The sequence below is a fragment of the Sciurus carolinensis genome, chromosome 2 (genome assembly GCF_902686445.1).
Source record: "Sciurus carolinensis chromosome 2, mSciCar1.2, whole genome shotgun sequence".
Taxonomy (NCBI): Eukaryota; Metazoa; Chordata; class Mammalia; order Rodentia; family Sciuridae; genus Sciurus; species Sciurus carolinensis.
In genome coordinates, this window is record NC_062214.1 from 108,418,635 (window position 1) to 108,432,924 (window position 14,290).

The 14,290-nt window shown below is 34.6% G+C and overlaps 1 protein-coding gene across 1 annotated transcript in view; it reads right to left on the reverse strand.

The window, feature by feature from the left end:
• The window catches only part of Golm2 (golgi membrane protein 2), a 127,788-nt gene that overhangs the window by 78,288 nt on the left and 35,210 nt on the right, over positions 1-14,290 (reverse strand). The window contains 5 exon segments of the mRNA XM_047539182.1: positions 251-331; positions 647-791; positions 9,251-9,271; positions 9,273-9,342; positions 11,631-11,733. Coding sequence (XP_047395138.1) covers positions 251-331; positions 647-791; positions 9,251-9,271; positions 9,273-9,342; positions 11,631-11,733 — 420 coding nt within the window.

Genomic DNA, 14,290 nt, shown 5'->3' on the forward strand with positions numbered 1-14,290 from the left:
TGAACAGTAACATGAAGTCACCAGGGAAAGGTTAAAAAACCGAATGATCATAGCAAACAAGGATTTTATATATTGAGCAAAAAAATTTAATAAATTTATATATTAAAAAAAGTCTGGATAATTAATGGATAATTATCTGAAATAACAATCATGTAGATAACTGTAGTTTTTCCATGTTTTACCCTAAAAGAGAATATAGTAACATGAAAAATAAAAACCTTAGTTGAATTCTCTAATAACTTTTACTTACCAGTGGGAAGATCATCAACTTTTGCTAGGTCATTCTCTTCTATTCCAGGCATCCCTGCATCACCACTTCGTTTAATTTGTTCTGCCCAAGTAACAAAAAAGATATGACTTTTGTACCTTTTTCTTACAAAAATTGAAAGGGTTTTGAAGGAAAGTATAATTAGTTCTTAAAGTAATAGGCTACATTGACTGAATGTCTTACTTCTTGCTTTGGACACTGTTTTCAACTCTAAAATAACTTTTACCTTTTTTATCAAAGGATCCAAATTTTAAATAACAAAAACACCTAATTATATATGAACTAAAATCAAACAATTTTCTTTGTGATTAAAAACATTTACTTAGACATGGGATGAAAATGTCAACATCCTATTAACACAAAACAAGATAATAATACCTTTTCCATGAGGAATATGATTGCTGGAGGGTTCTTCATTCTTCTCTGCAGCATTCTCAGCTACTTTTGGAATATTTTTAGGTACTACATGATCATTGATACCCAATTCTTTTCCATCATTTGACTGAATTTTGTGGGCCTCTTGCTGTTAGATAAAGATTTGGTTACAATAAATATTTCTCAAATTTTTGAACCATTGGTACAACTATTAACTGAAGTTCTGAAACAGTTCATCTTTTAAAACATATACAATCCAAATTAGAGATGTGGGATATGCTATTATTTTCTGTTAAAATTTTATAGTTGATGTGAAATCAAATAATGACTAACACTTTTTAAAGTTTCTCTTATAGTAAATGGCTTAAAACATTAAGCAGAGGGAATTCTCTTAGTTATGTTTAGGGAGGGATTCTCCAAAACAGCCTCCTGAACAGTAGGCTGTGGTGGCTTACAGTTGGGAATTGTCGTGAGTACTATGGGCAGAGTGGGTTTCTCTGTTGGCATATACAAGAATCAAACAGGGTAGCAGAACAGGAGGAGGTTGGCACATGGGTGCCCCTGCAAGTATGACAGATGGCAATTGAGATTATCATGCTTTTCCCCACATGGAAATAGCAAAGCAGGCAAACTACTTCCGTGGTGCACTAGCCACACAAGGACAGCAAGTAAGTAGGACACACAAGTCAGTGCTCCCTCCAATCTGTTCCTAACCATATCATCTTCTTGGAAACTTAAATCTTCAGGTATATGGTAGAACTCATTCATTTCTACTGATGGGCCAGGTTTGAATTGCCTCAGTGGGAAATTCTAGAAGCAAGGAATAATGTACATATGCTTGGGTTGCCATATAGGTAGATCCCTCTAGTTAATATTTAATACATATATAAATGTTCTATAAACCCTAAGCATTATGCAATCTAATTCTGGTAATACCAGAAGAAAACATTACTAAGGGGGGTTTGGGGTGTAGCTATGTGGTAGATCACATGCCTAGCATATGCTCTGAGTTCAAGTACCAGTAGAACAAAAAAAGAAGTACTGGGCTGGGGATGTGGCTTAGTTGTAGAATGCCTGCCTGGCATGTGCAAGGATCGAGGTTCTAATCCCAGTACTGGAAAAAAAAAATCTAGAAAAACAAAAGCCAAATGTTATGACTGTGTCATAATAAAGAAAAGGGCCAGTCATGGTGGGTACAACCTATAATCCCAGCAATTCAGGAGGCTGAAGCAGGAGGATGGTAAGTTCAAGGCTCAACCCAGCAATTTAGTGAGACCCTTGGCAATATAGTGAAACGCTGTCTCAAAATAAAAAATGAAAAGGACTGGGGATATAATTCAATGGTAAGGTGCCCCTGGGTTCAATCCCCAGTTCCAAATAAATAAATAAATAAATAGGAAGAAAGGGTGCTTTGATAATTGGGTGCAGTATTCCAGTGTCCTGACAGATAAAATCAACAACAAACATTTGCAAGGTGTTATTTCATAGTTTATAAACTGTGTTCATATCAACCCTCTAAAAGATATATAGTTTGGAAAAAAGCAAAATAATATAAAACTAAGACTTGGAAAAGTTAAGTAGCTTATTCTACGTCATTCAGCTAGAGATTTATGGAGAAAATATTCAAACAGTCTTTCTGACTACAAATTCCACGTATTTTGGCAACTTAGTAAGTTACAACCCTACATCCAACTTCAGAGCTTAATCACTGATGAAAGAATAGAATGAAATTCTTGAATACATTAATTTGAAAGCCAAGAGTGAGAAAAACCATGAAACACAATCTGAACAGCCATTCCACATCTCTGTGCATTTTACCACAATGGCAAATTCTAAGGCTATTCAGTACCCCCACTGTTATGCAGATGTGGATAAAACAAACAATATTAAAAATTGAAAGTCAACAAGCTACTGTTCAAAAATATGTTTTCATGAAAACAGTTAACAGAGATGTCCTTTTAAGGTTATTAACGACATTACCTATATGTAAATAGATAAATTTCCATGGGCTGGGGAGATAGCTCAGTTGGTAGAGTGCTCGCCTCCCAAGCACAAAGCCCTGGGTTCAATCCCCAGCACCGTAAAAAAAAAAATTTTTTTTAATTTTTCTTAATAAAACAAGATGGCTTTCTAAATGCAATGTTTGTGACTTGGTGAAGGAACCTTCTAATGTTTAAAAATTTATCTTATTTTATTTGTTTTAATTAGTGTATGACAGTAGAATGCATTTGTACATTTTGACAGATCATTCATAGAGTGTAACCTCCCATTCTTCTGATTATACATATTGAAGGATCACATCAAGCATACAGTCAAAATGCAAAAGACATAATAATGTCTGTTTCATTCTACTATCACTCCTTTCCCCATACCCCTTCCCCTCCTTCACTCCTCTCTACCTAATATAAAGTAATTCTATTCTTCCCTCCCCCACCCCTTACTGTGAATTAGCATCCACATATCAGAGAAACATTCAGTCTTTGGTTTTTGGGTTTGGCTTATTTTACTTAGCATGATATTCTCTAATGCCATCTAATTTTTTTAATAAACTTTTATTCTGAAATAGTTTTAGATTTACAAAAAGTAATTACTCCTTACCTAGTTTCCCCTAATTAACAGCTTACATTACCATGATACCTTTATAAAATTAAGAACCAATATCAGTAAGTTCTTATTAACTAAACCCCAGACTTCATTTAGATTTCAATGGTTTTTATACTAGGTCTTTGTTTGTTTGTTTCAAGATCTGACTCAGGACAACTATACTGCACTGAAATCCTCAAATCTCTTTAGTTTCCTCTGGTCTGTAACAGTCCCTCTAATTTTGTAGCATGGAAGCAGTAAACAGTTTTACTTATGGATACTAAAATGTGTATTTCTCATAATATTCCCTTGTCTCCTAATATTCCTTGTCAAAATTTTTTTGAGTTTTTCATCCATTCAAAAAATGTAACAACAATTTTAGCTTGTGAGCAGTACAAAAACAGGAAGCAAGCTGATTTGGCCTGAAGGTTACACATAGTTTACTGACTCCTTTCCTAGCATAATTTCTAAGATAAACAGAAACTTAGCTAATTAATAAATAAATAAATAAATAGATCCCTGAATATAATTTATGTTGGTTTCATATGGTGAAAACTGAATTTGTCCCTGTGAAAAAATAACTCAAATTTCACAGAATGAATTTGTTATGTAGTTGAGGAACAGGAAGTAAAGAGTAGGGAACAGAATTAGGCAGTTGACTTAGAGGGTAAGGGCTGGTGTGCTATCTGACAAAGAAGTTTCCCAGGGACCTTTATCTGTGCCCTGCCTTGTCCTAATCAGGGCAGGATCAGGTAAGGAAGAACTAAAGAGGTAACCATTAATTATTAAAATGGTCTAGTATAAAAGACCAGAAAGTGAGCAGGGCATGGCGGTGCATACCTGTAATCCCAGTGACTTGGGAGGTTGAGGCATGAGGATTACAAGTTTGAGGCCAGCCTGGGCAACTTAGAGAGACCCAGTCTTAACTAAAAAAAATAAAAAAAAATAAAGGAGGGGGATAACAGCTCAGTGGCAAAGCATTCCTGCGTTCAAGTCCCAGTACCATACACACACACCCCAAAAGAAATAGAAAAGAAAAAAAAATGCAGAAGGAGAAGTATACTTGTTAAAAAAAAGGGGGGGGGGGGAGAGGGGACGCTCTTATCTGTCCTCCTTGGGAGAAAAGAAGAGAGCAAATCTATCCCATTAATTATATCCTAGGCTTAGAAGGGCATGATTGCACAGCAAGCCTCTTTTCCCCTTCCCTACGTATTTTGCTATGTTCTTCAACCTTCCCAGTCTCAGTACTACCTTCTGGCTGCCCTCAATGCCTCTACACGGTCACTCACTCAGGTCTGCCTTCCTCCACCACCAATCTATCCTCATGTCTCTTCAGAGTAAACTGCACATAGGCAGCAGCTATTCCACTTGGTAGATTCAGAAAATGAAAGAGAAATGACATCCTCACTATCCTGCTGTAAACTGGGTGTGGTGGTGCACTCCTGTAATTCAGCAGCTGGGGAGGCTGAGGCAGGAGGATCACAGGTTCGAGGATAACCTCAGCAATTTAGTGAGGACCTAAGCAACCTAGTGAGACCCCATCTTGAAATAAAACATAAAAGGGGCTGGGATGTGGTTCTGTGGTTAAGCACCATTGGGTTCAATCCCTGGTACCAAAAAAAGAAAAAAAAGAAAAAAAAAAAGAACAAAACCCTATGTTCTTACCTTCTAGTCCTTTAGGTGAGACATTACCAAAGAATAAAACAAATTATTTCACTATTAAATCTCTCTTCACTTTAAATCACAAGACTTTACAAAAACCAAGCCTCGTCAGGTGAGATTAGAAGTGAGTCAAAAAAATGACTCAGGTCGTGATGGCTAGTAATCTTCAGAAAAATCCCCTCTAATTCTAAAAAACCTTTATGATGTATCAGCTTCAAGTAGATAAATTAATAAAAGAATTTGCTATCTTAAAAAGAACTACATAAAAAAATAAAATACAGTTTAAAAAGTATAAACTGGGGCTGGGGTTGTAGTTCAGCAGCAGTTCTAATTAGCATGTGTGAGGCACTGAGTTCAATCCTTGGCACCACATAAAATGAATACATAAAATAAAGGTATTTTGTCCATCTACAACTAAAAACACATTTTCTTAAAAGTATAAATCAGGGCTGGGGGCATAGTTCAGTGATACACCATGTGTTCAGCATGCATAAGGCCCTAGGTTTAACCACCAGCACCCCAAGAAAAAAAAAAAAAAGTATAAATCAAAATTGGTTATAGTGACTAGTGTTTCATTTCTGTGTTTTAAGAAACAGTATCAAATAGCAAAGATTGATTTAAAAAATTCTCTTAAATTTTTTTCTTTAAATGGAAGGAATCGATAAACTTCAATAAAATGTCATTCACTTTAAATCTGAGAAATACATTAACAACAAAAATTATTATTGAGCTGGGTTTTAGATCAGTGGTAGAGTACCTACCTGCCTAGCATGTGTGAGGCACTGGGTTCAATTCTCAGCACCACATATAAATAAATAAAATAAAGGTCCACTGACAACTAAAAAAATACTTTAAAAAATTATCATCATCATCATCATGATGACTAGATCTTTTTGAAGACTAGATCTTGCTTTGTTGCTCAGGTTGATTCTGAATTCCTGGGTTCAAGTGATCCTTCTATCTCAGTCTCCCAAGTAGGTGGGACTATAGGGATGCATGACTGTAGCAGGAATAATTTATTTTTAAATGTCAGATACAACTTTGAAAAGATAAATAAGATTGAGGAAACCCTTAGCCAAACTAATCAAAAGAAGGAGTGCAAAGACACAAATCAACAAGATCAGATGTGAAAAAGGAGATATCATCACAGAGCCTTCTAAAATCCAGAGGATTATCAAAACCAATTTTGAAAACTCACACTCCAATAAACTGGAAAATCTGGAACACACTGAAAAATGTCTAGACACATGTCCTGCCCAAATTAAATCAGGAAGATATAGAAAATCTAAACAGATCAATATCAAGTAATGAAACTGAAACAGTAATTTAAAATCTTCCAAAAGAAAAGCCCTGGACCTGACAGATTCTCAGGTGAGTTTTACCAGATCTTTACTGAAGAACTAACACCAGTATTTCTCAAATTGTTCCATGAAATTGAAAGGTAGGAAACACTTCCAAATACATTTTATAAATCCAGTATAACCCTGATATCAAAATCAGACAAAGATGCATAAGGAAAGAAAACTACATCTACATTCCTGATGAACACAGATGCAAAAATTTTATTTAAATAAAATATTAGCAAACTGCATTCAAACACACATCAAAAAGGTAATATACCAAGATCGAGTAGGTTTCATTCCAGGAATGCAAGACTGGTTTGACTTATGCAAATCAACAAATGTAATTCACCACTGAAACAGAATTAAGAACAAAAAATCACACGATAGGGATCTAAGAAACTTACCTGAACATCATGAAGGCCATTTATGACAAAGCCAAAGACAAAATTGTACTAAACGGAGAAAAACTAAGAGCATTTCCTTTAAATTCAGGAACAAGACAAGGCTGTCCACTCTAACCATTCCTATTCAAGTTCTCAAACATTAGTCAGAGCAATCAGGCAAGAAAAGGAAATCAAAGGGATAAAAATAGGAAAAGAAGTCAAACTGTTTGCTGACAATATAATCCTATATCTAGAAGAACTCAGAAAATTCCAGCAGAAGACTTCTAGAGCTTACAAAGGAGTTTAGCAAAGCAGCAGGATACAAAATCAACACCCATAAATCAATTACTTTCCTACACTCCAACAGTGATTCAGCTGAGGAAGAAATCAGGAAAAACATCCCATTCACGATAACCTCAAATAAATAAAATAAAATACTTGTGAATTAACCTAACCAAGAAGGTCAAAGAGCTCTATGAAAGAGTTATAGAATACTGAAGAAAGAGACTGAAGAAGACCTGAGAAGATGGAAAGATGTTCAATTTTCTTGAATAGTCAGAATCAATATTGTAAAAATGGCCATACTACCAAAAGCAACATACAAATTCAATGCAATCCCTACCAAAAAACATCAATGACATTCTCCAAAGAATTAGAAAAAAAAAAATCTTAAATGCATTGGAAGAACGAGAGACCCAGAATAGGCAAAGCAATACCAAGCAAGAAAAGCAAAGCAGGAGGCATCACAATACTTGATCTGAAATTATACAGAAACAGCATGGTGCTGGCATCAAAACAGACATGAAGACCAATGGAACAGAATAGAAGACACAGAGACAAATCCACATATCTACAGTCATCTGATATTTGACAAAGGTGCCAAAAATATATTTTGGATTAAAGACAGCATTTTTAACAAATGGTGCTGGGAAAATTGGATAGCTATATATAGAAAAATCAACTAGACCCCTTTCTCTCACCCTACCCCAAACTCAAATTGAAATGGATCAAAGATGTAGAAATTAGACCAGAAACTTAACAACTGATAAAAGAAAACATAGGGTCAACACTCCATCATATAGGTCCTGGCATTGACTTCCTTAACAAGACTCCCCACAGCATAAGAAATAAAATCAAGAATCAATAAGTGGGATGCCATCAACTTGAGCTTTGCACAGGCAGTGATTAAGAGTATGAAGAGAGCCTACAGAATGGGAGAAAATCTTGGCTAGTTACTCCTCCAATAGGGAGCTAATATCCACAATATATAAAGAACTCAAAAAACAACACCAACAAGACAAATACCCAATCAATAAATGGGCAAAAGACCAAAACAGAATCTTCTCAAAAGAAACACATATTGCCAACAAATAAATGAAAAAATGTTCAACATCTCTAGCAAAAAGGGAAATGCAAATGAAAACTATACTAAGATTTCATTTCACTCCAATCAGAATGACAGCAATCAAGAATATGAACGACAATAAATGCTGCAAGGTTGAGGGGAAAAAGGTACACTGGTACATTGTTGGTGGGACTACAGATGAGTACAACCACTCTGAAAAGCAGTATGGAGATTCCCAAAAAAAACTAGGGACAGAACCACCACATGACCCAGTCATCTCATTACTTGGTATTTTCGTAAAAGATCTAAAATCAGCATATTATAATGATACAGCCACCTCAATGTTTACAGCAGCACAGTTCAAATAATTAACTTATGAAATCAAACCAGATGCCTGTCAATTGAAGAATGGATTAAGAAATAAACAGACACACATACACACACATACACACAATGGGAGTTCTACTCAGTCATAAAAAAGAATTCGATTATGGCATTTGTCAGTAAATGGATGGAAATGAAGAATATCATACTAAGTGAAATAAGCTAAACTCAAACTCAAGGGTCGAATGTTTTTTCTCCTATGCAGAAGTTAAGGAAACTGGGAGGGAAGGATAGGATAACATGAAGAATCAATCAAATATAAATTAATCAATAAGAGAAGGAAGTCTAGTAGAGTAAAGGAAGGAGAATGGGAGAGGGGAGGGAGGACTGGAGGGAAAAAAGGGAGGGAAAAAGCAGGATCATGAACTGAAATTGAGTTCCATGCATGTGTGTTTGTAAGGATGAACCCACCTACTACGTATAACTATAAAGCTCTAATTTTTTAAAAAAGTAATATACAAGATGTTTTAGCTAAAATTAGTTTTAAGAGTTAAGATTGTTCTGAGGCTGCAGGTCAGTGATAAAGCCCTTGCCTAGTATGTACAAAGTCATGGGTTCTATCCCCAGCACTGCAAAAATAAAGAAAGTTAAGATGATATTTTTTGCAAATGTCTAACTTAGCAGTAAAGTCATTTTTTTTAATTAGGCAGACTAGAATACCCCAAAGTATAATGTTTGTTTGTTTTTTAATTTTTTTTAGTTATGGATGAACTTTTATTTTATTTATTTATATGCGGTGCTGAGGATCAAACCCAGGGTATCACACATGCCAGGCATGTGCTCTATCACTGAGTCACAACCCCAACCACAAAAAGTACAATGTTTTATGACAAAAGTAGAATTTTAATTCCTAAATTACATGATTTATAACAAAAACACTTTGATTTAAATATTTTTTAAAGTTTACCTTTTGTTCCTGCAAAAACTGGGTCTGCTAACTTTTTAATATTTTCTTCATGCTGTGCTCTTAATTCCTTGATCTGCTGTCCACACTGAAAACTAAATTACAAAAGTATTCTTTTAGATTATATAATGTTGGGTTGAATTCTCAAAGTTGTCTAGGAGTTGACACACACATTTAGAAAGACTAAACAGTCAGCAGAAGAATGAACAGAAAATAACAAATAACAGACAACACAGTAAAAAAATTTTAAATATTTGAACTATTAATAGGGAATATGAAATACCAATGAAGTTAACTGAAAAAAATAGACATTAAAAAGATGAAAACTCTCAGCGGCTTGGGAGGCTGAGGCAGGAGGATCATGAGTTCAAAGCCAGCCTCAACAACTTAGCAAGGTCCTAAGCAACTCAGCGAGACCCTGTCTCTCAATAAAATATAGAAAAGAGCTGGGGAAGTGGCTCAGTGGTTAAATGCCCCCGGGTTTAATTCCTGGTACTAAAAAAGGAAAAAGAAAACAAATCTGACTATATTATTTTATACTGCATTTATAAAAAGACAATTGTCAAAGTCAACTTCAATCACAGAAGAGAAAAATACTAGAAAACTGTGAGACCAATTTATAGTAATAGATAAGAAAGACTAGAATTATTAGAATGGATAAAGAATGGCAGCTATTGTTTTGTCCAATAGTACTTTAAACACAACACTAAAATTTTAAACCACAGGATAAGGGGAATGGAAGAAACCAATAAAAATGATGAGTGTATCATCAAGAAAAAATGAAGGAAATCAAAACAGATAAAGATGGTAACTTTCTGCTGGACAAATAGTCAAAGAATACATATATCATTCATGCAAAAATATGCAGTTAATAAATACACAGAAAAATGTTAACTTTCACAATTATAAAATGCAAATTAAACTTTCTATATGCATATATGGTAGTACCTTATTCTTATATTAGGGTAAATATTGATATTACAAATTAGAAAACCAGAACAATCTTTTTTTTTTTGTTTTTTGTTTTTGTTTTTGTTTTTTTGCAGTACTGGGGATAGAATCCAGGGGTGTTTCACCTTGGATTACATTTCCCAGCCTTTTTTGTGTATTTGAGACAGGGTCTAAGTTGCCCAGGCAGGCCTCAAACATACAATCTTCCTGCCTCAGTCTCTTGAGTTGCCTGCATTATAGAAGTGTGCCACTGTGCCTGGCTAGTATAATCATTTTAAAAAGCAATCTTTCATTTATGCTATAAGAGCTTCAAAATTGGTAAAACATTCTTTCCCAGGAATTCTACATTGAGAAGACACACTGGTAAAATAAGGAGAGAAATCTTTTTTGCATAAAAATTTTAAAGCTATAATAATCCTAATAGTGAGAAAAGGGAAATTACTACAGTGTTCCCACAACTGGGAAAAATGAAACAAGTTTTGGTATACTAATATGCTGGATAATATATTGCCCCTCAATATGTTAAATTTTTTTCTTTTTTTCTTTTTGTGGTACTGGGGATTGAACACTCTAGTTCTGGTTCTCTAAGAGCTACAATTTCAAATTAACCTTTTTTTTTTTTTAGACAGGTCTCACTAAGTTGCCTAGGTGGGCCTCATACTTGCAATCCTCCTGCCTCAGTATCCTGAGTAGCTGGGATTATAGGCACATACTATCATACCCATATTAAAGATTTAATATGTTAAATCTTTAACCTATAGCTATACAGAAAAGTACTAAATACTATTAGGTTAAAATACATGTATGTAAGTGCAGATGCATACTGATAACCTATAGCTGTAAGAAGTTAGAAACAGATAAGCTTTTAAAATATGGCAAATCCTTCTAATTTTTATAGTATATATCTAAAAAATAACTTTTACCATAAAATTGATCAAAAATATCATAAAAGTTTTTAAAGAATGATTGCTAGAAAAGTCTCTAAAAGGTTTCCCATCCTCATCACCAAGTGTAGAAGTGTAAGAAAGGGGACTGAAGTGCAGAGCAAGAGAAGCAGCCAGCACTCTTAGTCCCTCAGCTATTCTTGGGCCATCTCCCAGTGACAGCTTCATCTTTAGGATGCCCCTTAAAAAGAATCACAGAATTTTCATTCAGTCTTGGCCATATCCAATTTGATAAAACTCAGAGATTTAAGATATTATATCTCACAATGAACACTACAAAACAGACAAATTCAACTTGTCCTGTAAGAGATATTTTCATGGTGTTTAGCATATCAAAAGAAAAGAGCCATCAAAAGACAAAATAAAACAAATTTAAAAGAACTAAGAATATAAAACAAGAAAAACAATCTACAAAGGAAGAAATGAATTAAGCCCAAAGTTGAACAATATTTCAGTTTCATAATTATCTGTTGCATGTATCATCTTACCTTTCATATTCTAACCTCTTCACAAGGTAAGTATTATTCTTCCTATAGTCCTGAAGCTGATCTTCTTGTCGAAGAAATTCCTGACGAAGTTCAGCAAGTTGTTCTATCCACACAAGGTAAGAACCAAAGGAATTAAGTTTACTGATTGTAATGTTTCCTACTGAGAAACTATGGAATGTTTTTAAATTATATACACTTCTCTATTTCTTTATTCATATTCTCAGGAAATTAAATTATAGCATATTTAATTATCTTTTATAACATACATATGGGAAGATTTATTTTTAAAATAATAGAACTTCAACTCTTTTCACATCAATCTGAAATATTTGTAAAATTATATACCTTTGCATATTATGTAGATGAACACTATGCTGTGGCAACAGTACCAAAAATACCACCTCTTTCTCTAAACCTATCTGTTTTAAAAAAAGTAGGGAAAAAAAAATATGGATATGACCACCATGGATACAGAATTCAAGCCTTCTTTTTAATTTTAAATCACACCTGTCTACCAATTTAGGTACCAATCACTTTAAATCTCGTTTCTAATTCTAATACTCCACTTACTCAAAATTCCACTTTTAAAGCTCATTATTTCTGATCTAGGGCTTAACATTTTTATATTGTTTGTTTTATTTTGGTTTTTGGTACTGGGGATTGAGCCCAAGGTGCTTTACCACTGAGCCACATCCCCAGTCTTTTTTTTTTTTTTTTATTTTGAGACAGGGTCTTGCTAAATTGCTGAGGTTGGCCTGGAACTTGCAATTCTCCTGCCTTAGCCTCCCAAGTTGCTGGTATTATAGGCATGTGCCACCACGCCCAGCAGGGCTTAACATTCTTAACTCTAATGAATAACATGAAACTCTAAGCTCGGTAACAAATTAAAATCTGAGCCAGATAATCTTTTTTTTTTTTTTTTTGCAGTGCTGGGGATTGAACCCAGGGCCTTGTGCTTGCGAGGCAAGCACTCTACCAACTGAGCCATATCCCCAGTCCCCAGATAATCTTTTGTAAACATTTAATTCATAATCACTGGCCACAAATTTTCTAGATTTCATTCCTTTATCATATGAGTCTCCAGAGGAAAAAAGTCAGGAAAAGAAGAGTAAATGTTGATTTCTTGGATAGATGATTAAAAAATTAGTTAACCTTAGCAGTTAAACCAAATTAATAAGGTGGGAATAAAGGTCTATATTATATAAAAATAGCTATTACTGTAGCAATACTATGAACTATACAACATCTGTTTTTCATGGAAGGCTTATAAAATTAGTCTTATTACTCTTTTTTTTATTTTTATTTTTTTTTAGTTATCAATGGACCTTTATTTTATTTGTATGTGGTGCTGAGAATCAAACCCAGTGCCTCATGCATGCTAGGCAAGCGCTCTATCACTGAGCTACAACCCCAGCCCAGTCTTATTACTCTTAAGGTTCTCTAAAAACACTCAAGGTGTGTGTGTGGGTGCATGTATGTGTGCACACATGCACACAAACATACACTCCCCCCTCCCCCAGTACTGGAGAAGGAATCCAGGGCCTCACACATGCTTACTGTCCTTTTAAAATTTTTATTTTGAGACAGAGTCTCACCAAATTGCCCAGGTTGGCCTCAGATTTGCATCCTATGCACCTAGCAGGGTGTATAGTATTAAAAAACAGATGTAGGGGCTATGGATAGCTAGATTAATGGCAGAGCAAGTTGCTTAGCATGTGCAAGGTCCTAGTTTCAATCCTCAGCACCCCAAAAAAACACAGATGTAAACATATAAATGCATCCATGTTAAAAAAAAAGAATAAAAATACATCAAAGTGATCAGTGATTATGTCTGGTGGCATTAAACCTGTGGCAATAAAAATAAATAAAACCTTAAGTCACATGAACATTTGCTGCTGTATATAAATGATATGAAAAAGCAATGACTTGTGCCGGGCTGGGGAGGTAGCTCAGTTGTACAGCACTTGCATAGTGAAGCCCAAGGCTAACAAACACAGCAAAAGAAATATATATATATATTTGCACAAAATGTTTGTAGTTAATAATCTTTACATATTTAGGCCATTTTAAAATTTCTCTTTTATTCTATTCTCCAATATGTAAACATGGTTCATCTACCCCAACCTCAAACAAATGTGATTAATCTGTGACCAGGTAACCAGAAATAATATATTCAGTTTGTTACCTGATCTCTATTCCCACTTCCTAAGATTTAGCAGGTTAGAAGTACAAGAAACTTTGCCTGGCCCCAGCTATGAATATTGGTTCTAGAAAACAAGAAGAGTCCTGCAGAAAGCAGAGACTAAAGCCTTGTAGCTAGCCAGGTCATTAAACCTGTGTTCAGGCTAGATAGGTTCTATAACTTAAGGCTACTGCAATTTAAAAAAGAGAAAAAAAAAAAAAAAAAAAAAACAGTAACCATGAAGAATGAACTAAAATTGGTGATCTTTAGGGTAAAGACTTCTAAGAAAAAATTTAGGCTTTCTTTTCCTAGTCTGTAAAATACCTGAAGTAGCTTCAGAATGAACCTGAGGCAGTTTCAGGATGAACCTGAGGCTCAGTATCATTTCAAGGGGTAGAGTGGCTTCTCTTTCTCCCCATAAAACTTCCTATTATGAAATTCCTTATCAGGAAACAAAATTTTCATTTATAATTTAAGA